Raw genomic sequence first — 23,403 nt, 5'->3', positions numbered from 1 at the left:
AAAATCTTATTATCTGATCTGTATAAAGTGGCTTCACTCTTTTTCTTTTGAGAAAATAAGCCTTATATATCTCCCTTTAGTGAAAACCCTAGGCTCCAAATAATGCTAAAAATAAAACTCACGTTACTTTTCATTTAATAGGGGACCCACCATGTAAAATAACATAAGGCCCCTTACACATAAGCTAAATAAATGGAGCCTCACACTAAATGATATATTTAGGCTTTTGACCTAAATTACTAGTTATCTTGCTTATTAGTCCAGTAGTGGTGCAGTCAATTAAATGAGCTAACCCGGTGATCATTTGGGAACATACAACAGTGGCTATAATAATTAGGCATGTAATTAAACTAGCCTAATTATTTAATTCCAAATCTACTCCATTAAAAGATTGGAACTGACTTCCATAATTGTATGCTCGAATAATAATTCGTCTCAAGCCACATTGATTTCTTTACTGCACAATCCTTTGCACCACATCATTAATTAAATTGATATCTCAACTATCCAATCAATTTAATAACACCTTATTCCTTGATCCTTTCTAGTTTTCTCTAATGATCATTTTCAACATACTAAATATGTTGACACACTCTGGCCAGAGAATTCTATGATTAAGTGCCGAAAACCCATCAAGAGATGTGTTGTACAAATTCTTTATTGTTAATCCATAACTCCAATACTCATAATTGCTCCCACCAAGATACCGGGTAATCTTGACCACAAGGATGTGTCGTGCCCATTGGTAACTCAAATGGAATAACAATTACAATCATGAAATCATAATTAACTCAAGATTAAGATTACAGTAAAATCAATGCCTATGAGATTTAATAAGTCTGACAGTTATTACAAAGTTAATTAAATCTTATAAGTGATCATGTTCAATGTAGTCGTACTACATCAATAAATTCATACATGATTAAGACAAATCATTCAATGAATTTATTACAGTCTATACCTAAATAAAGTGCCCAACTTTATTTATCAACTGCGAACTGAATTTATTTAATCATAAGATAACTTGTATTTATGTCTTCTATAAATCCACATGGTGATCACATAAATACATATAATATGATTAAATGGACTTTAATACAAATATTAATGCAATTAAGATATTTGAATAAAATACCTCATATATTTTATTAATCAAAAAATTTATTTATTACAATTAAATAAACACATATACTTTTAAAGAGCATATTTTCCCAACAAGTCACACAATCGAAACTCAACACGTCAATACTAAATTGAAAAAAAAAAAGATAAAAGAAAGAAAGAAACCACACCATCGCCAATAATTAATATTATAAACTATTAAAGAAAATGGCGCATCACTCTTAATAGGAACGAAAACATGTCCAAGCTCATCTTAGACATCAAATGAGCTGACGAAGTTATCCATAAAATTACAAATTTAACCATAAAAAGTTGGAATTATAACTATTAGACCACTCACCGTAAAAAATAATTGTATCGCAGTCCTTTATATATTGTGGGTCCTTATGATCTTTTAATAAAAGATTGACGTATTTGTAATCTTTTAACCGCGTCGTAATCCTAATTTATTTTATATTTTTGTCGAATTAAAACGAACGGTTCCACATCAGCCTGTTGCTCTATCGAACATTCTGCAAACGAAAGGACTATTGCCTCCAGTTTCTCATGTTTGTGGATGGTTTTGACATTTAGCCATACCTCAAGGGTATTTAAGTAAATATATATTCATATATCATCCTCATCATAGTTGTCACTGTCGTCGTCATCGTCATAGTCATAATAATAATAATAATAATAATAATAATAATTTAATATATCTTGATAGTTTGTAGGATTCTTTTTTTTTAAAATTTATTTTAGAGATAGAACAAATACAATTTTCTTTTTTAATTATTATGATATATATATATATGTATATACTGTCACTTACGATGGTATATCTTTCAAAGCAAAAAACAAAAAAATTGTTTTCCCATTTATTGAAAAACCAAAAACAAAGAATTTGAATATTGTTAAAGCTTGTTCTGTTTATCAGAATCAAATCAATAATCTTCTCAGATCAAGACAAAGTGATTTAATGTTTTTACAAAAAGATTTAAGTTTACAAAAGAATCGAAAGCCAATTACAACATGATTTCATACAAAAGAAAATTTCTGATTTCAAAGCACTCATTGAAAAAGAAATCTGTGCTGATCTACCATCTGCTTTTTGGAATAGAAAACAACACTTAGTAGATTTACCTTATGAAAATTCTTTTGATGAAAGACAGATTCCCACTAAAGTCCGTCTAATCCAGATGAACATGGAATTATAACAACACTGTAAAACTGAAATAAGTGACTTGGAATCCAAAGGACTTATTGTTAAATCTCGGTCTCCTTAGTCTTGCGCCGCGTTCTATGTTAATAAGAATTTCGAGATTGAAAGGGGAATACCTAGATTGGTTATAAATTATAAACCCCTTAATAAAGCATTAAAATGGATTAGATACCCAATACCTAATAAAAAGGATTTGCTTCAAAAACTACATTCTGCTTTCATATTTTCAAAAACTACATTCTGGTATCACATCCATCCTTCGATCCTATATATATATATATATATATATATATATCATATAAAAGTAAAGAGTTTTGAAATTATATTTGAATGTTCAATTAAACAAAATACAGAAAAATAATAATTCATTATTTTTGGGTAAATATTCATGACCATTCAATCTTTATATTTTACAATATCTTTTACGATCGTTCAAGATTTTTTCTGGAAATCATTTTTTCCTTTTTGTTTGTTTGTTTGTTGTTTTTTTCTTTTTGCTTTTTGTTTTGATATATTTTTTTAAATATAAAAATTAAATGAGCACTTAACTCAAAGTATAAAGATTAAATAAATATTCACCCATAATTTTCTATATTGATTTTTTCTAAAGTGTTAAGGGATTTAACAATGTTTGAGAACCATTATTATATTTTGGCTGCTGCTTTAGACGGTGAGATTGTTGATGGTTTGGCTGCTGCTTTAGACGGTGAGATTGTTGATGGTTGACAGATATTATATTTCTATAACCAATTTCTAAATGTATGTTGTATGTTTCTCTGTGATTGTCTTTTGTGGGTCATTTTTATTCGAATTTATTTTTTCATTAAAGAATAAATTAAGCTGAATTAGACTAAATTTCAATTTGTGCATGCATGCCTAGATATCATAATCCACATTAATTCAAAATAATTTTGATTTAGATTCAGTTCTAATTATGTTGTTGAAAAGTAAGAAAATGATATAATCAAATTTTTTGCAATTATTTTATATAAGGGACAATGACGTATGTTTGTTTATATCCAAGGATTTTTGTTAAATCTAACCCAATCTAGTCATGCATCGGATACTGTAACTTTTCATCCATTCAAATTAAAGCTTGATTGAAATTCAATTTAATCCAAACCACCATAAAATAAATTCAATCTCATCCGATTCAGATGATCCAATAATTATGTAAACCTGGAAAAATACATGAAATCACTACTACATCAACAACATCAGTGAATAAATAATTTCACTCCACAAGTTAATTCAGTTAATTGAAGGTCTTGTTGGATTGATGGGACCTAGAAGTAGCCGTGTCTTTTTGAGTATTTTTAGGGGCAACCTTATCCTTTTGCTTTGCTTTTCTCGCAATTTCAAAGTTCCCCTTTGTATAAAGTATATTTCTTTCTCGATTTGCTTCATTTTATTATCATTTTATACAGAAAATAATCAAATATGGACCCATGTTTATTGCTGCTATTCTTTTATTGTCTTTGTCTCCCACTTCTCTAACATGTTAACTTTACACTTTTTGACTGGCTAAACAGTGGATTAAGTTCTTTCACAATGAAACAAGATTTTTGCAATCAGAATTGGCTATCGAGGGATCTGATTAACTTTTACGTAGTCGATTCTGAGCACTATTCCTTTGTAAGAAGAATAGTGCTAGGACTTGAATTTGTACGAATGTGATATTTTTATTTAAATAATTAATTTATTTTTATAAATTATTAGATTATTATTTAATAAATGGCAATACACAATAATTATCGCTAAAGTGTTCACTTAAATGTTTGAATTACTATTTCTATCATTATTTACTTTAAAAATAAGTACAACCGTTTGAACTTATAAAAATATTCTGTAAATAGAATTTCTCATCAATAAAATTTAAAATTTCTAGTTTTACTTCAAACACTCATTTTAATTTCCAAAATATCCTCTCATTTCTATTCTCTTTATCAATATCGATTTGATTGATATGAACATTGAAGCTCTCGATCATTATCCATGGTATATTTTTCAGAACAGTTTCAAACCAGTAAATTTATTAAGTGTTCCTTACAAATTATTAGTTTCGGAATTAATATATTAATATAAATTTATAAATCATAAAGATTTCTAATTGAGAAAGCTCCTTACTTTTGATTTGGTATCAAGTAAAGATATTTTTGCTGTTCGTGCAAAAATGACTTCAATACTACTCGCTGGAATAAACTGCGAGTTATGATTTGATTATTTTTGAATAATTCTTTTCCTTCTTTTTGCACAAATCTGTTAACGATTTTAATTTAGCTTGTTGCACAAATCTGTTAATTTAGCTTGTGATATCAAACTTGAAAAATGGCATTATTCTTGTTTCAACAGATCTTATTTTATTCACAAGAAAGGATTAAAATCATAATCTTTTCAAAATATCTCATAGTGGAAGATGTTCATTAAAGGGGAAGAGTAAACTTATTTAGAAATTTTATAGAGCAAATAATAACATAGATGTAGAAGAGAGTAAGAATTTATAAGTAAATAGGAGTAAATTTGAAGTATAAAAATTTATGGATAAAAAGGCGCTGAGAATAGGGATGACAAAAATTTTATTAGGGATGAGGCCGCGAGGAATTTTCCTTTTTCAGGCAAGAGAATAATTTCATATATAATTTCTTATTGAGAAAAGGGATGAGGATAATTTAACACTTAATATCTTGTTCAGAGAGTGGATGGAGATTGAGTGAAATCCATTCGTCCTCATTTTCTCTTTTTGTTTTTTTTTTTCTAAAATTTTAGTAAAAATACATTTTAAAATTAAAATTGCAATAGTATGAATGTAAATAAAAAAATATCAATATCATGCGACTTTTGAATGTATTAATTTTATTGCAATAGATATTTTCATTTTATGGATGTGTTCAAATTTAAAGCTTTCCTTTTGTTTTATTTCATAGATTATCTTGTAGTTTTGATGATGTTGACTTTGTTAGATTGCTATCTAGTGTTGAGAAAAAATTAACACATCAAATGTACTATGTCAGTCATAAAATAAGCAAATAATGTTATTACATGTATGTAATTATTTTAAAAAATCACCATGTAAATTGTGGTTATATTAAATTTAATTATACATATTATACATGTATTAATTGGTTATATTATTTATTATGTATTCTAAAATTTCTAGATAGTAAGATTATTATTTTTGGGTTCAAAATTCAAATAAAAATTTTTTGTTTCTAAATTGATTCGTCAGATTTGGTGAGCTGCCTGCCTTTTCTTTATAAATTTTATTTTTTTATTCATTATTATATTTAAAAATAATTAAAGTCATAGGTGTGTCATCCCTGACATTTGAGTTCCTTTATCATTTATCGAAAAAAAAAATGATGAAAACCGCAAGCAGTTAAAATAATCATTTTACATCTCCATCTATTATACTCAACTCTCAACATTCACTCTGTTTTAGTCACCGAGTATCCTTCATGCGTCTCATCTTCTTCTACTGCTTCTTATCTTCTTCGTCCTGCAAATATGACGCATTCCTCAATTTCGGAGGAAAAGGATAAAAAAAAGAAGAATTATTGACTAGCAGTGTGGACGGAGTCGTTTTGGAGAAAAATTTAAATGAGACTGTCGTATCAGCTTAATATGGTGCGGTGTTGGCATGATGAGCTTGTTAATATTTTATTTTATGGTAAGAGTAGTGGATCACATTATGAATCTATAGACTTTTTAATAATAAAGTTGGTGGTAGAGTAGTGGATCACATTATCACATTACAATTACTCTTTAAGTAATTGTAGGGCCACCGCCCACCCTGCGCTTTGGCATAAATTATTTCTTTCGTGACTGGCTCCATTTTTTTTTTTTCGGGTCATTTTGTATGTGTTCGCAGCAGCTGACTCACTTACCTTACTGTGGACATTTTGTTTCTATGTTAGAAGTTGCTTCGTCATTTCACATTAAAAATTTAATTGAGGATTATATAATAACTGAGTAAAGTGGCTAACTAATACAATACATATTCCTTCAAAGTTTTGCACTGGCTAATAGTTGATTCAGTTTGTAAGATCTATTACAATGAAACAAGCTTTTTGCATCAGAGTTGAGGGATCTGATTAGCTTTTATGTACTCGGTTCGGAATGCTATTATTTTTCAAATGAGTAATTCTAAGAACATTAAGATTTGAACATAATTTGATTTCAAAATTGATATGAGATTAATTTTATAAATTATTCAATTAATAACGATCCACAACGACTTAAGTTACCGACTTGAGTTTGAAATTAGATGTTCGACTTACTGTTTCTAACATTATTTGTTTTAAAAATACACTTTAATAACTATTTGTTTATATGATCTGATTATGGTACAACGGGTGCATCATACCCCTAATTTTATATTTTTGGGCTTCCACCATTGACACGAAATTAGTTTCAGTTAGGTCTAAGAGAAATTCTAAAATATTTATAAGTTACTATATTAGTCATATAATAAGTAAATAATATTATAATATATGTGCACTTATTTTAAAGAACTAGCATGTAATTTGACGCAGCACGGAAGCAATATTAGATGTGGTTCTAGTGTACATTTTTAAAAACCTAAGAAGAAGGACTCTCACAAAGGAGAAAAATATCAAATATTATTGATGAAATACAACAAGCCTATTTATATTAGTTAGGATTATCTTATTCATAATAAACTTATGATTCCGTATAAGAAAAGGAATATAACTTAGAAAAGAAAATATAAAGCAAATCATAATCAAACCAGAAAAGAGAATTTAGACTTATATTCCTACTATGACTATGTTTGTCCTACATCAATCTCCTCCCCTTAGAAGAACCAGTCCTCGAGTTGATTCAATCATATGGCAATGGCGAAGGACCATGATACTCGAACAAGTCTTGAATAGTTAAAATTATGGAAAACAGATTTTCTAGATCTACTTTTAATATAATATATTTTAATGGTAAAGTTTGTTTTTAATATAATATATTTTAATGATAAAGTTTGTTTTTAGTCTACAAATCTAAAGCTCCAAAAACGGCACACTTAGCATGTCGTTTCTGGCTTCCCTATGGCCTGAGGGTGAATATCATTTCCCTTAAAAAAATTGTCGAAAGGAAAAAAATATGTGAAATTGGAAATGTCCAGGAAACTCGAGTTTGGTTGAAATTGTGAGGAAAGCTGCAAGCGCTTAAAATATTTGCTTTACAACTCTACTCTGCTGACTAATCTCAACTCTCAAAATTCATCACTCAGTTTCAGTCACCAAATATAGGTCCTTCATGGCCTCATCTTCTTCTAGTTGTTGTAAATTTGATGTGTTCCTCAGTTTCAGAGGAGAGGATACTCGTGATAATTTTACGAGCCATCTCTACGCTGCTTTGTGTCGAAAGAAAATCAAAACCTTTATCGATGACGAAGAGCTTAGGCGAGGAGATGATATTTCACCTGCCCTTTTGAACGCAATCCAAGGTTCGAAGATTTCGGTGATCATTTTCTCAAAGGACTACGCTTCTTCAAAATGGTGCCTGGATGAGCTTGTCAAGATTCTTGATTGCAAGAACTTGAATGGACAAATGGTTGTGCCAGTTTTCTACCAAGTGGATCCATCCGACGTGCGGAAGCAAACTGGATGCTTCAGGGATGCGTTTGTTAAGCATCAAAAACAGTTCAAGGATATGCCAGAAAAGGCTCAGAATTGGAAGGCTGCGTTGACCCAGGCATCCAATCTGTCCGGATGGGCTTCCAAGGAGATCAGGTATATCTCTTGATCCTTTGAAGTATTTAACACTTTTGTGTTTGCACGAACTTCTGTATGGGCCTTTACAAGATTTGTAACAGTCTTTTTCAACGCTGTACCACTGGAAAGTTTACATGATACTTTATAAGTATCTCTCATTGTTCTGTTTCTGTCTTTGAAAATTTCGACTAATTTATTTTTATCTTCACAACTGCTACTAGATCTGAGGCACAGCTTGTAGACGTTATTGTTAAAGATATTTTGAAGAAATTAGAAAATGTAACGGCATCAACCTACTCCGATGGCTTCGTAGGATTAAATTCACGAATTCAGAAAATTAAATCATTACTATGCATCGGATTGCCAGATTTCCGAACTATAGGAATTTGGGGTATGGGTGGTATAGGCAAAACAACCCTTGCCGGTGCTGTTTTCAAACTAATTTCTAGGGAATTTGAAGGCAAGTGCTTCATGCCAAATGTCAGGGAAGAATCAGAGAATGGAGGTGGGTTGGTATATCTACGAGACCGAGTCGTTTCTGAAATATTCCAAGAAGATATCAAAATAGGAACGCCTTATCTTCCTGATTATATCGTAGAAAGGCTCAATCGGATGAAGGTGCTGACAGTTCTTGATGATGTGAATAAAGTTAGGCAATTACATTACTTAGCTTGCGTGCTTGATCAATTTGGTCCGGGAAGTAGAATTATTATTACCACTAGAGATAAACGGATTCTTGATGATTTTGGTGTATGTGACACTGACATATATGAGGTTAATAAATTGAGATTTCATGAAGCTCTTGTGCTCTTTTCTAATTTCGCCTTTAAGGAAAACCAGTGCCCTGGGGATCTCTTGGCGCTCTTAGAGCGTGTATTGAAATATGCCAATGGAAATCCATTAGCACTTAGAGTGTTGGGTTCTTTCTTTCACCGGAAGAGTAAATCAGATTGGGAGAAAGCATTGGAGAACTTAAATCGAATCTCTGACCCTGATATCTATGATGTGTTGAAAATCAGTTATAATGACTTAAGGCCAGAAGAAAAGAGTATGTTCTTAGACATTGCATGCTTCTTTGCAGGGGAGAAAAAAGATTTTCTGACATGTATACTAGATGATCCTAATTTTCCACATTGTGGATTGAACGTCCTCATTGAAAAGTCGCTCATAACAATGTCAGGTTACGACATACGAATGCACGATTTATTGCAAGAAATGGGACGAGAAATTGTTCGTCAAGAATGCGTCAAAGAGCCAGGCAAACGTAGCAGGTTGTGGTATCATGAAGATGTTTGTCATGTATTGAAGAAAAATAAGGTAAGAATTTTCATAGCCATAACCATGTTTTCAGTAAATTTATTATCCCACGACTGTCGGTAGTCAAAATTTATTTGTACGGATAAACAACCTAAAATGTAAAACCCAAAATTATTGTTTACATCCGTTCAATGCAACATCATGTCATTTCAAACATTTATCAAACAGCTTAAGTGACTTTCAAAGTTCCTAGTTGTACCGGATTTAAGAATCATGACCAAATTACAAAGTTTAGTTATGAAATTCTAGGCAATCAAACACCTGAAGTGCATTTGAAATTTTTTAGTAATTAAAAAAAAATAACAACTTAGGTCAATGATTGATTATAATCATGTTCAAACATAAAACCTTAGGTAACTAAACACTTACAATATTATAGTCAATGCGCTCATAGCCTACTGGCACAATTTTTGAGTGCCTAGCTTCGAGTCCAAGTAACTTATTTTCCCTCTTAATTTAATTGGATAAGGATAATTTTCTTTCCCACAAAATATAGGCAGAGTAAATATCTCCTTAAAATTAATTGACAGCATCATTACATTCATCGACTACTAGATCAACTAATACTGCTATTTGAAACCTTATAAGAATAGTTAAGCTTATGAATTTGCTTAAATTTTATCTTCTCAACTTTTTAATTGAAGATTTATTGGGGAAAGAATGGAGATGACTATAGATGAGAAGAAATTGGGTGCTATGGGGATTTGAAAGGGGCACATAGCCCCACTTTGGTCTTTTTTTTTTTTGGGGGGGGGGGGGGGGGGGGATTACATGTTGTATTAAAAGAAATAAAAATGAAACGAAAGCAGATTTTGTATTCAATTAGGAAGCTTTCTATATATTTATGCTAATTCATTCTTTGCTTTTGTTTATAAGGGGACCGATGCAATTGAGGGTATATTCCTCAATTTGTCGCAAATAGGAGACATACATCTAAATTCTCGAGCTTTTGCAAATATGTCAAATCTTAGATTGCTAAAATTCTATATGCCTGAGCATCGTGGTCTTCCAATTATGAGCTCTAATGTTCGTCTTGACGAGGATTTGGAATGTCTTCCAGAGGAACTGAGATATCTCTATTGGCACGAATATCCTTTGAAAACATTGCCATTAGATTTTGATTTGGAGAACCTTATTGCACTCCACTTGCCTTATAGTGAAGTTGAGCAAATTTGGAAAGGACAAAAGGTATAGACTAATACTTCACCGGTATATTATTTTTCTTTATATATATGATTTTTATAAAAATATTCAAGTAGATGCTTATACGAAATTTTGTGCGAATATGTAATGTTAGAAAGGTGTGTCGTTGAAATGCTGCAAAGGAACTATAACATTCTAAAACTTTGTAAAAAATTTTTACAATGCTATAAAAAATTTTGTTATAAAAATTTTGTTCGGACTTCCGCACTGAGGATGACTATTTATATTTTTTTTCTTTTTTAATTATTTATCTGGATTGTGGGGTTCATTGATTCTAATTTAATATCAAAGTGTTTATATTTTACTGCAGGAAGCTTTCAAGTTAAAATTTATCGACCTCCACGACTCGCACAATCTCACTAGCATCCCGGAACCGTTAGAAGCCCCCAATCTGGAGAGAATTAATCTATGCAATTGCACAAACTTATCTTACATTCCCCTGTACGTCCAGAATTTCCACAACCTTGGTTCCTTGTCCTTGAAGGGCTGCAAAAGTCTTCGTTGCTTCCCACGCAACATTCATTTCAGATCTCCCATAGAGATTGATTGCGCTTGGTGTGTTAATCTCACAGAATTTCCACAGATTTCCGGAAAAGTAGTCAAGCTAAGGTTATGGTATACACCAATAGAGGAAGTTCCCTCATCAATTGAGTGCCTAACTAATCTTGAAACCTTAGATTTGCGTCTTTGCGAAAGGCTGAAGAGGGTTTCAACTAGTATTTGTAAACTGAAATCTCTTGGCAGCCTTCTTCTTGCTTTCTGCTCAAACCTTGAGGGTTTTCCGGAAATCTTGGAGAAAATGGAACTCTTAGAAACACTTGATTTAGAGAGGACGGGAGTTAAAGAGCTGCCACCTTCATTTGAAAATCTACAAGGGCTTAGGCAGTTGAGTTTGATAGGTTGCTCTGAACTCAAATGCAGCGGTTGGGTACTGCCTACAAGAATCAGCAAACTTTCTTCATTAGAACGGCTACAATTAAGCGGCTGTGAGATAAAAGAAATCCCAGAAGATATTGACTGTCTATCCTCGTTGGAGGTGTTAGATCTAAGTGGAAGTAAAATTGAGATTTTACCCACAAGTATCGGCCAACTTTCTCGGTTGAGGCAGCTTAACTTGTTAGATTGCAACATGCTTCAGTCAATACCAGAGCTTCCACGGGGCTTGCTGAGGTTAAATGCTCAAAATTGCAGGCGGCTCCGATCTTTGCCGGAGCTTCCATCGTGCCTAGAAGATCAAGATTTCAGTACTAAATGGCACACACTGTCCGATGGTTCCCAGGAAATATGCATCTATGGACGGATTTTTATATTTGCTAATTGCCTCAAACTGAATGAAAAAGCAAACAACAAAAGTATTTGGGCAGAAATGCAGAAAAGAATTCATCATTTGGCAACAGTTTCTCTGAGACTATTCTATCAAAAGGTAAACAATTCTCTCTCTCTCTGTTCTCAATTACATCTGAAATCATGAATTTTAGAGGTAGTGAGGGGCACAAACTCCAAACAAAATTTTAACCTCTACCTTCTTAAGATTCAAATTCTAGTTACCCAAGGAATAAAGCGGCATGATAATAACTCGACCAGTACACTAGGAGCATCTGTAATCATGATTTTAATATTACAGGGAATTGATGAATCGCGTGGAATCAGCATTTGTTTACCTGGACGAGCAATTCCAGACTGGTTCGGGAATCAATCTTTAGGATCTTCAATAACTATTCAACTGCCACAGCATTGCTGTAACAAATACCTCATTGGATTTGCTCTTTCTGCTGTTATTGAATTTGTTGGAGGTTCTGATGCTGATGAAAGCTGTTATTTCAGAGTCGGATGTAAATACAGTTTTGAACAGTTCTGCGAGTTGTTTGATCACTCTTTCATCTTGGTTGATAGCGCGTCTATCAACTCGGATCATGTCATACTTGGATTTGATCACTGTTGGGATATTGGACTACCAGAAGGCGACCGCCGTACAGCTGTTTCATTTCACTTCTTTATTAGCCATGGTGGAAAAGGCCACAAGGTGAAATGTTGTGGGGTGAATCCAGTGTATGCAAATCCCGACCAGGCCAAAACCAACACCTTTACTCTCAAATTTGCTGCCAGCAATGAAGAAGAATGCGCACAACATGGCAAGTTGCATAATAACTTTCTTGATAATAAGGCTGACATGACTGGAACTACTGATAGTGTTCGCAGCTCTGATGAGGATGAACAACGAAGTTCTTCGTTTTCCCCATTTTTTCGTAAGAGATGTGCTGTATTTGCTTTTCTCATGTAAGTCCAGTGCTCTAATCAATTTATGTTTGTTTAATATCATTTAGATGCGTTTCGTTTTAATCTAATATCTCTTTTATATTTTGGATACTTATTGTTGCAAACCGTATTATTCAGATTTGTATTTCTTGTGTTCATTTGGAGTCACGTTGGACCAGTGAAGGAGAAACAAAGAAGTCCAGCTTTGCACACTGTCCAGATTGTTGAAAGCCATTTCTGATTTCTTCCTGGTACAGTTGTCAATTGCTGTTTTGTTTCAACAAGTCCAAATCTTTTTATCAATACGAGAAAGGAAGAAATGCAATATCGGAGTCCAATATGAATGTCTCTGTTTTACTTTGAATCCAATACGAACGTCTCTGGTTTTCTCTGAATGGTTCCAGTATAGGCTCCCTGCATGCTGTTCACATTTGGAAGTATCAATGATATTGTTAAAAAATGTGAAAGTCAGGCAGCCACGCAAGAGAGGGCCTTTATGGTTATAATCTTAACCATTCATAACTGAGTAATAATAGATATACTACTTATGCTTTAGCCATTTTTTTCATGTGAGACAGGTGAATTTCTTTTAACTTTGCAACTCCTCGGCTTTGGTTTAGTGTCAATTTCCCAATTATCCGAGCATTATTTTGAGCTTATAAATATGTTATTACAAAGTGATTACGGAGGGGAGTCCGGATCACTTATGAACTTTCACTTGTCAAGTAGGTCTCACCCCACATTATGCCTTATAAATAGAAACTTATCATGCAATTTTCTAACATTATTATTACGATAAATATTTAAGAATAACTACCAAATCAAGAGAATTACATATTTTTTCTAGAACTAAAAATGTAGTCAGTTCATTTGAAAAAATAGAAATTCTTAAAATCAATCTTATTTTTTAAAAACCACATTAAAAATTTTGGACTCAGCTATTTAAGTAACTGATTACATTTTGCTAGCATTATGCTTTATGGACCTCTGATTTGCGTATTTTATATTATTTGGATGATTTATTGTCCTTCAGCACTTCTGATGTCGAAGATTGACCTTTGTTTGTGTTATGAAAATATGGACACTAATTCGTACTTTAATTATGTTAAACTTCTTGCGAAGTTCTGATTTTCCAAAGAGTGGAATTAAAAAAGTTAAGTCAGAAAGGTATGTCTCTTCTTACTGATTCTTTGTTACATATATCTGTTAATTATTTGCTTTCTTATTATCAGAAAAAATTTAATTTAATCTCATTTAGTTTTATTTTTCTGACCAATTTGATTGTTGAAAAAAAGGAGGCAAATTCAACATTTCCCCTTCTGTAATAATGACAAGTATTTGAACATTGTCATAACGTCCTATTGAAGTATTGAGTGTTGCCGTGAAAGATGTTATCAATATAGCTGTCGTGGATCTGTCTCAATAGAATGAGAACTTTATATTCTTTCCAAAATGTACTTTTTCAATGTGTCCAATACCAATTTGACTTTTCACCATATGTTTACCTCAACTAACAGTTCCTCCAAGTACTAGGAATGGCAATTAAATCCGGATCCGGTCCGAATCTGCAAGGATCTAGAAGATCCGGATCCGAATATGAAAATAAATTAATAAAAAATATATCTTTTTTAAACTTATTTTTAAGAGATTGTATATGCTTAATAACATTAAAATATTAGAGGAAACTAAATCTCAACTTGTACTATCTAAGTTTTTAATATCTCTCAATAGAGCTACCACGTTAGCGTTAGCGATGGGCTAAGAATCCATTGGCACGACCAATGGACTCAAATTTGAGTACATGGGTGCAGGTACTCGATTCTTTGTAAGAAGAGATATACATTTCCATATTGATCTCAGAACTAAATTTTCAATTTTGTTTCAATCGAATAGACACTCAATTCTTTGATCACCAGCAGTTTAAGATCATGACAATTGTTCCATATCTTGATCTCAATTACTCAGACCAGCTAACTCGAGACTTTTTGACCCTCTGCAATCATCAAAAATTATAACCTCAAGCAAAGCACACCCACCAAGTAAATTCTTAACAACATGATCATCTGTATTAGCTGACGACAAATGTAACTGTCTCAAATAAGGAAACAACGAACTTGCTCATAACTCCAGCTTACAGCCATTTAATGCCAAGATAGTTAATAATTTCAAAGAGCACGCAACTTGTTCTACAGTCTTGCCCAATGTTGAACTTTAAGTTTCGTATCCATTTCACATCACTTTCAAATTTCAATCTCATAGCAAACTCATTGGTCAATGAATGACTCGAATCCTCAAAAAAGTGTAGCTATACTAATCACGTCAAGTGTGAAACTTGTTATACCTATCATCTCCTTCTAGCGGCTATGCAAAGTTTCCTCCATATAGTTGAACACATCCCATAACATCACTTTCAGAATTTGTACTTCCTTTCCTTTCTCACAATGCACAGTAACACGATGAAGAGACCTTGAATCAAATACCAGAAATGGAAATCTATGCCGTGCTTGTTTCCATGTTTTAGAGAGTGCACTTGTTTGAATGAGAGGAATGACAAAATGCGAAGGTGAATGTGCTCCGACAAATTGTAGGAAATTAATGATCACAAAAGAAATTGCAAGTCAAGAACTCTAAACAATCTGAAAATTGCTTACTTTATTCAACTGATGAGCTTGGCTTAAATAGCCTTACAAAGTAACAGAAAAAGAGAAATAACAGCCCACTAATGCACTACTAAAGTATTGTGGTACAAGTAACAAAGAAAATGTCAAACAATGCAACTAACACCCTAAAAGTTCGGGATTTATTCCAGCAAATAATCCTACTGCAACTGAAATTCTTAAAACAAGCAATAACTTGTCATTCCCTCCCTTAAACTATGCACTTTCAAGTACTTAGTTTAACAGTCACTTCATACACTCCCAGCATCTCTCTCAATCTCAGAAAATCTTCCAACTTCAAAGGCTTAGTCATCACATCAGCCAATTGATCCTTTGCACCATAAAAGACTAGCTCGATAACACCATCTTTAACCAAATCTCGAAGAAAATGAAATCACACATCTATGAGCTTGCTTCTTCCATGAATGACTGAATTTTTGGAGATTTTAATAGCTGAGCTCACACATTATTGTGGTGCTACATTTTTGCTTCCATCCCAACTTCTCTAGTATTCTTCTCATCCAAACAGCCTGACAAGCACAGGCTGCAGCTGCCACAAATTTAGCCTCAGTGGTTGATAATGTGACTAGTGGTTGCTTCCTTAACGACCAGGACGCAGCTCCAGAATTCATTAAAAAAACATATCCTGAGGTGCTTCTCCCGTCCTCGACATCCCCGGAGTAATCATTGTCAGTGAATGCAAGAAGCTCTTCAGCTCCATCCTTCTTGCAAAGTATCCCATAGTTTATTGTGCCTTTCAAGTACCTAAGAGCTCTTTTAGCTGCTTGCAGATATAGCTCTGCAGGCTTAGACATGTAACAACTAATTAAACTCACAATAAACAACATATCAGGTCTAGTGGTGGTGAGGTACATGTGACTTCCCACTATCTGCTTAAAATAAGTTTCATCAACTTTGACTCCTCCTTCATCATTAACTTCTGTTGATGTGCTTGAAATGATTAAATTCGGCTCATCATTCACCATTCTCATATCTGCATTGTTGCTTCCTTCACTATTATCAAATCATCTTCAACTAAGTCAGAATAACTCTCATCATTTTCCTATTCTAGATCCACCAAGATTTGTTCCTCAAAACTCTTATCCCAGTCCCATTGTTTCTTCTCTTAAAAAATGACATCTCGACTTATTACAATCCTCTTTGAGATAGGATCGTATAATCAATACGCCTTTGATTCGTCACTGACACCCAACAGAATACATACAAAACTCTTGTTATCTAACTTTGTCCTTCTTGCATCAGGGATATGGACATATGAGATGCATCCAAAGACCTTGAAGTGCTCCACCGTCGATTTTACCCCATTCCATGCTTCATGTGGTGTTACATCTTTTACAGCTAATGTGGGACTCTTATTTAGTGAATAAATTGTCCAATTGACAGCCTCGGGCCAAAAGTTCTTCGGCATCTTCTTCTCAGGCAGCATGCTCCTTACCATATTCATCACAGTCCGATTTTTCCATTCTGCCACTCCGTTTTGTTGTGGAGTGTATGCTGCTATTAATTGTCTCTTAATACCATGCTGCTTGCAAAACTCATTAAAATCTTCAGAATTAAATTCCCTACCTCTATCAGTACGTAGGCATTTAATGGGAAAACCAGTTTCATTTTCAACAAGCTTCTTAAAACACTTAAACATATTGAAAGCTTCAGACTTCTCACTCAAGAAATAAATCCATGCTTTTCTAATAAAGTCATCTATGAAGCACAAAGAATATCTTTTCTTACTATTTGACATTGGAAAGATTGGACCGCAAATATCTGCGTGTATTAGTTGTAATTTTTGTGTGGCTTTCCATGTGCTCTTTTTGGGAATAGGGTCTTTATGGTGTTTCCCCACCATGCAGTCAGTACAAGTCATAGTTGATGTAGGAAATTGTGATAGACCGTGAACCATCTTCTTAAGTTGTAGTGTTCTTAAGCCTTTATAGCTTAAATGTCCATACCTGCAATGCTAAAGGTGAGCTAGATATGATGCAGTTGTATGAAAGCAAGTGTCCTTTGTTAAAGTTTGATCGTGTGTAGCACGTGTGGCAGGTCACATGACCAAGTCTTAAATAAAATTAATTTAGTTTATGTTGAGTCCTAGTCAATAGGAGTTTGTTATTTAATTGGTTATTGGTAGCATAAGTGTCCTATTAAAAAGCATGTGGTTCTGTTTTTTAGGAAAATTTGTTTTGCACGTTATGTAGTACTCGGTTTCATGCTTTATCAGTTGGTTAATGAATAAATGAATCAATTCAGCACTTCCTCTTTCCTTTATCTTTTGTATTTTCAGCTCTACTCTATTCTTTGTACAGAGGCTTTATTTACAACAATGGTATCAGAGCGAGGTTAAGAAAACAGCAGTTAAGGACGATGGCCTCTGACAATTTCGTGCAACTTGCAATTCCATGCTTTGATGGTCACTATGATCATTGGAGCATGTTGATGGAGAATTTCTTCAGGTCTAAAGAGTAATGGCAAGTAGTTTCTGAAGGCATAATAGAACCAACAGCTGGCACGGTAGTGACGGATGCACAGAAAACATAGATTGAAGGGCAGAGGCTAAAAGATTCAAAGGCAAAGAATTACATATTGCAAGCAATTGATCGTTCAATCTTAGACACCATTTTTTGCAAAGACACCTCCAAAATGATATGGGATTCCATGAAGAAAAAGTATCAAGGGTCAATAAGACTTAAGAGGCAGCAGCTTCAAGCACTTCGTACTGAGTTCGAATTACTTCGTATGAAATCAGGAGAGTCAGCCACAGAGTATTTCTCCCGGACAATGGCAATTGTAAACAAAATGTGAACTCACGGCAAAACGATGACAAATGTTATAATAATAGAAGAAATTCTTCGCTCAATGACTTCGAAATTTAATTAAGTTGTTTGTTCCATTGAAGAATCAAAAGACATTGATGAACTTTCAATTGATGAGTTGCATGGATCCTTGCTAGTTCATGAGCAGAAATTCTCCAGGGAAGACAAGGAGGAGCAAGCTCTAAAGGCTTCAACTAACAACAATGTTACATCACCGAATAGATAAGCAGATTGAGGTAGAGGAAGAGGAAGAGGAGGACGAGGAAATAGAGATGGAGGTAGAGGTAGAGACGAAAGAGGCAATTTTAGAGATGATGAAGACCAATCAGATTTCCAAAACAAAGGTAGAGGTTGAAATCATCAATTTGATAAATCCAAGGTAGAGTGCTTTAGATGTCATAAATTCGGTCATTATCGTTCTGAATGTTATACAAAATTGCCTAACGACAAAGAAAAAGGGTGAGAAATCGAATTTTACAAAAAAGAAAGAAGTGGAAACCTTGTTGATGGTTTTTCAAGTCAATAAAGAACTTGAGTCATATGTGTGGTATGTGGATAAAGGCTTCAGCAACCATATGTGTGGAAGTAAGTCACTCTTTTCTTCCTTAAATGAAGACTTTAATTCTACAGTGAGTTTTGGTGATTTTTCTACTGTTGAAATAATGGGAAAGGGTGATATTAAAATTATAACCAAGAATGGTTTTGTAGAAACAATTTCCAATGTTTTCTATGTTCCTGACTTGAAAAGTAATTTGTTAAGTGTTGGTCAATTGCAAGAAAAGGGTTATATAATAACCATTCAAAACGGTGCTTGTGAAATAAATGACCCTTCTGGAGGAGTTGTTGCAGTTGTTCAAATGAATTCAAACAAGTTGTTTCCATTGAAGATTAATAGTGCACAATCTTGCTTAATGGTTGAAGTGAAAGATCTTTCATGGCTTTGGCACTTTTGCTATGGCCACTTGAATTTTGGTGGACTAAAAACTCCCTAACAGAAAAATATGGTTATAGGTCTTCCTAAAATCGCCATTCCCTCTCAAGTTTGTCAAGAATGTGTTGTTAGCAAACAACATCGTTCTCAATTCCCTCAAGGAAAGTCATGGAGAGCAAAAAATGTCTTGGAGTTTATTCATTCCGACATTTGTGGGCCGATAAAACCATCATCTAATGTAGGTAAAAAGTATTTAATTACTTTCATTGACGATTATACTCGGAAAACATTGGTGTATTTTTTGCAGGAAAAATCAGAAGCTTTTGGTATATTTAAAAGTTTCAAGGCTCGTGTTGAGAATAAAACAGGGAAAACAATTAAAACTCTTCGAACTGATTGTGGTGGAATTGACAAGTACAAAGCCCGTCTTGTTGCAAAGGGGTACAAACAAGAACATGGTATTGATATAAAGAGGTGTTTGCTTCAGTTGCAAGACTTGACACTATTCGCTTGGTGTTATCCATGGCCGAACATAATTCTTAGCCTATCTATCAATTGGATGTAAAGTCAACATTTTTGAATGGCGAATTGGAAGAAGAGGTGTATGTTGATCAGCCTCTTGGATATGTGAGGCAAGGTCATGAGAATCAAGTATACAAATTAAAGAAAGCATTATATGGATTGACACATGCACCGAGAGCGTGGTACAGTCGTATAGATGCTTTCTTTACTAAGGAAGGTTTTCTTAAATGCCCTTATGAACACACATTATATATTAAATATAGAGGTGATACGAAAATATTAATTGTGTGTTTATATGTTGATGATCTCATTTATGTTAGTAATGACATAGCCATGCTTAATGATTTTAAGAAATCTATGATGATTGAATTTGATATGACTGATTTGGGGTTGATGCATTATTTTCTTGGCATTGAAGTACTGCAATCCTCTGTTGGTGTCTTTATTTCTCAAAAAAAATATGCTCTGGAAATTTTAGACAAATTCATAATGAAGGATTGCAATTCGGTTTCAACTCCAACAGAGTATGGTATGAAACTCTCAAAGAATGAAGCTGGAAAAAGGGTGGATGCTACTCTTTACAAACAAATTGTTGGGAGTCTTATGTATTTGACATCAACAAGACCAGATATTATGCATGCTGTCAGTTTAATTAGTAGATACATGGAGAATCCAACTGAAGCTCATCTCTTAGCTGCAAAGAGAATTTTTCACTATGTGTAAGGCACTGCAGATTTTGGAATCTTGTACAAAAATGGTGAAAATTCAAACTTGATTGGGTTCTCAAACAGTGATTATGCTGGAGATATTGATGATAGAAAGAGCACATCTGGAGTTGTTGTATGGTCATCTAAAAAGCAACAAATAGTGACTTTGTCAACAATCGAAGCTGAGTTTGTTGCTGCAGCATCAAGTTCATGTGAAATTATTTGGATGAGAAGGTTACTCGAAACTTTACACAACCAGCAGCAAGGACCAATTGTGATCTATTGTGATAATGTTTCTGCAATAAAACTCTCAAAAGATCCAATCCTCCATAGAAGAAGCAAACATATCGATGTGAGGTTTCACTTTTTGCGTGATTTATATAAGGATGGTGTTATTGATTTGGTATTTTGCATGAGTGAAGATCAATTGACAAATTTATTGACTAAACCGCTAAAACCTGTAGTTTTTATGAAACTTCGAAGTATGCTTGTCATTTGCTCTTCAAAAGAAGCCGAAGTTGTTTAAAAGAGAGCATTACAATTTGGTGTATGTAAACTGATTTCTTCAGATATCAGTTTAAGGGAGGGTGTTAAAGTTTAATTGTGTGTAGCACGTGTGGTAGGTCACATGACCAAGTCTTAAATAAAATTAATTTAGTTTATGTTGAGTCCTAGTCAATAGGAGTTTGTTATTTAATTGGTTATTGGTAGCATAAGTGTCCTATTCAAAAGCATGTGGTTCTGTTTTTTAGGAAAATTTGTTTTGTACGTTATGTAGTGCTCGGTTTCATGCTTTATCAGTTGGTGTAATTGCCTCTATAAAGGCTATTGATTAATGAATAAATGAATCAATTCAGCACTTCCTCTTTGAAAAAATATTATGCTCAAAATATTTTCTTTGTATATCAAAGAACTAGAGAGTTACAAGCTTATATACAACTATTAAGGTCAGCCAAATCTCTTAGAGTAATGGCTAGACAGGCTGTCCTATTTATGACTACATACATTAAGGAATGAAATCATTTGTACATAAGGAATATTAATATTATCAAGTGATACTTGCTCAAAATAAAGATTGTGTCTAGAATAAGGGATTGCCGATGCCAAATCTTGCCGCTAATAATATTCGGTGAGCTGTAGCTACTGATTGTATGGTTTATCACTCTTTCCTTTATCTTTTGTATTTTCAGCTCTACTCTATTCTTTGTACAGAGGCTTTATTGTACAGAGGCTTTATTTACAATATCCTTCTGCTTCTCGGACTGAGAATTTGCTGTTAATATGAACATTCTGTTGGTTGTCATTTCGAACTAGATAATATGCCCTCTCTCAGGATGATATATGCGACACTTTCTTAATTGAATCAGGATTGCAAGACCATGCTCTTGAATTTGTCCAATACTTAGGAGATTATTCTTCAGCTCTGGGATGTAGAAAACATCAGTGATTACAAGATTATTGCAATTGATGTGCATTTTCACCTTTCCTTTCCCAAGCACACTCATTTTGGTATTATTTCCCAGTTTCACCATTTGTCAAAAAGTCTCATTCAACTCACAAAATGCAGCCTTGTTCCCACTCGTGTGGTTTGAGCAGCATGAATCAAAGAACCAAATATCTTCTCGTTCTGCCTGGTTGATCTCGACATATGACATCAGGAGCATCTCTTCGTGTTCATTTAATTCAGCATAGTTAGCCTCATTTTCCCAATCTGGACACTCATATCGAAAATGGCCAAGCTTATGGCACTTGTAGCATTCAACAGTTTTCTTGTTGAAAGCTTCTCAACCTCTGCCTCTTCCCCTACCTCTGACTCGACCTCTACCTCCATTTCTTTCATCCATAGTTACTTTCAATGCCTGCTCCTCGCCATTGCTCCTATGAAACTTGTGCTCATGCTCAATGAGTGAACTTTGTAGTTCATCAACTGTGAGTGCATCAATGTCCTTAGATTCTTCAATCGAGAAAACAACATAGTTAAATTTCTCGGTCAAAGTCCTAAGAATCTTTTCCATAATAGTTACATCCCTTATCTGCTCTCCATTACTCCTTATTTTATTTGCTACACTCATGACACAAGCAAAATATTTTGTAATGGTTTCACTTACTTTCATCTCTAGAATTTCAAAATCTCTCCTCAATGCTTGATGAGTCGAGCGCTTTACGCGAGCATTCCCCTCGAACTTCTTCTCCATCGAATCCCATATTTGTTTCGAGGTACGTTTCTCCAGGATTTGCTCAAGAATTATCCTGTCAATAGCCTGAAACAAGTAATTCTCGACTTTGAGGTCATTCACCATCAAATCCTCCAATTGCTTCTGTTGCGCCTCGGACAACACCACTCTTACCTCTGTTCCTGATAACCAGTTTCAATCAAACTCCAATACCCCTTTGATCTCAAGAGGTTTTCCATAATTATGCTCCAATGGTCATCGTGACCATCGAAACGCGGTATGGCAGGTTGCACGAAATTCTTCTCTTCACTCATCCTCTCTTTTCTTTCTTTTGTGCTTGAAAATCACGTTGAAAGACTGCCGCTTTCTTTTCTCAAGCCCCAGTGGGGGGTTCTGATACCAAATTTTAGGAAATTAATGATCACATAAGAAATTGTAAGTCAAGAACTCTAAACAATTTGAAAATTGCTTACTTTATTCAACCGATGAACTTGGCTTAAATAGCCTTACAAAGTAACAGAAAAAGAGAAATAACAGCCCACTAATGCACAACTAAAGCATTGTGGTACAAGTAACAAAGAAAATGTCAAACAATGCAACTAACACTCTAGAAGTTAGGGATTTATTCCAGCAAATAATCCTACTGTAACTGAAATCCTTGAAACAAGCAATAACTTATCATAAATCAGATATCCTCTCCTTATTCTCCATAACACGATGACCAGCCTTTCCAAATTAACCAATAATTATTCTCACCTC

General features: G+C 33.8%; 2 protein-coding genes across 2 annotated transcripts; one reads left to right on the top strand and one right to left on the bottom strand.

Annotated features, from left to right (window-relative positions):
• Positions 1–7,401: 7,401 nt before the first annotated feature.
• Positions 7,402–13,388, top strand: LOC102622573 (disease resistance-like protein DSC1). The gene is made up of 6 exons (XM_006478151.4): positions 7,402–8,067; positions 8,271–9,366; positions 10,243–10,554; positions 10,880–11,992; positions 12,194–12,846; positions 12,964–13,388. Exons 1-6 carry the CDS (start codon positions 7,592–7,594, stop codon positions 13,064–13,066), a joined length of 3,753 nt encoding a protein of 1,250 aa, XP_006478214.2. The 5' UTR covers positions 7,402–7,591; the 3' UTR covers positions 13,067–13,388.
• An 8,121-nt stretch (positions 13,389–21,509) lies between these two features.
• On the bottom strand, positions 21,510–22,873 carry LOC127901418 (uncharacterized). Its single transcript, XM_052438682.1, has one exon. It carries the CDS (start codon positions 22,768–22,770, stop codon positions 22,255–22,257), a length of 516 nt encoding a protein of 171 aa, XP_052294642.1. The 5' UTR covers positions 22,771–22,873; the 3' UTR covers positions 21,510–22,254.
• Positions 22,874–23,403: the final 530 nt, after the last annotated feature.

Source organism: Citrus sinensis, chromosome 3 (assembly GCF_022201045.2).
Source record: "Citrus sinensis cultivar Valencia sweet orange chromosome 3, DVS_A1.0, whole genome shotgun sequence".
NCBI classification, from domain to species: domain Eukaryota; kingdom Viridiplantae; phylum Streptophyta; class Magnoliopsida; order Sapindales; family Rutaceae; genus Citrus; species Citrus sinensis.
Note: the sequence above shows the minus strand (reverse complement) of the source record. Positions and strands in the feature narration are given on the sequence as shown.

What these genes read in the sequence shown, in the direction of transcription:
- LOC102622573 (XM_006478151.4), top strand. Translation starts at nt 7,592, where the DNA reads ATGGCCTCATCTTCTTCTAGTTGTTGTAAATTTGATGTGTTCCTCAGT. An exon ending in TGGGCTTCCAAGGAGATCAG is followed by an intron (nt 8,068 to 8,270) that starts GTATATCTCTTG and finishes AACTGCTACTAG; the next exon opens with ATCTGAGGCACAGCTTGTAG. An exon ending in GCTGTATTTGCTTTTCTCAT is followed by an intron (nt 12,847 to 12,963) that starts GTAAGTCCAGTG and finishes CGTATTATTCAG; the next exon opens with ATTTGTATTTCTTGTGTTCA.
- LOC127901418 (XM_052438682.1), bottom strand. Translation starts at nt 22,770, where the DNA reads ATGGTGAATGACCTCAAAGTCGAGAATTACTTGTTTCAGGCTATTGAC.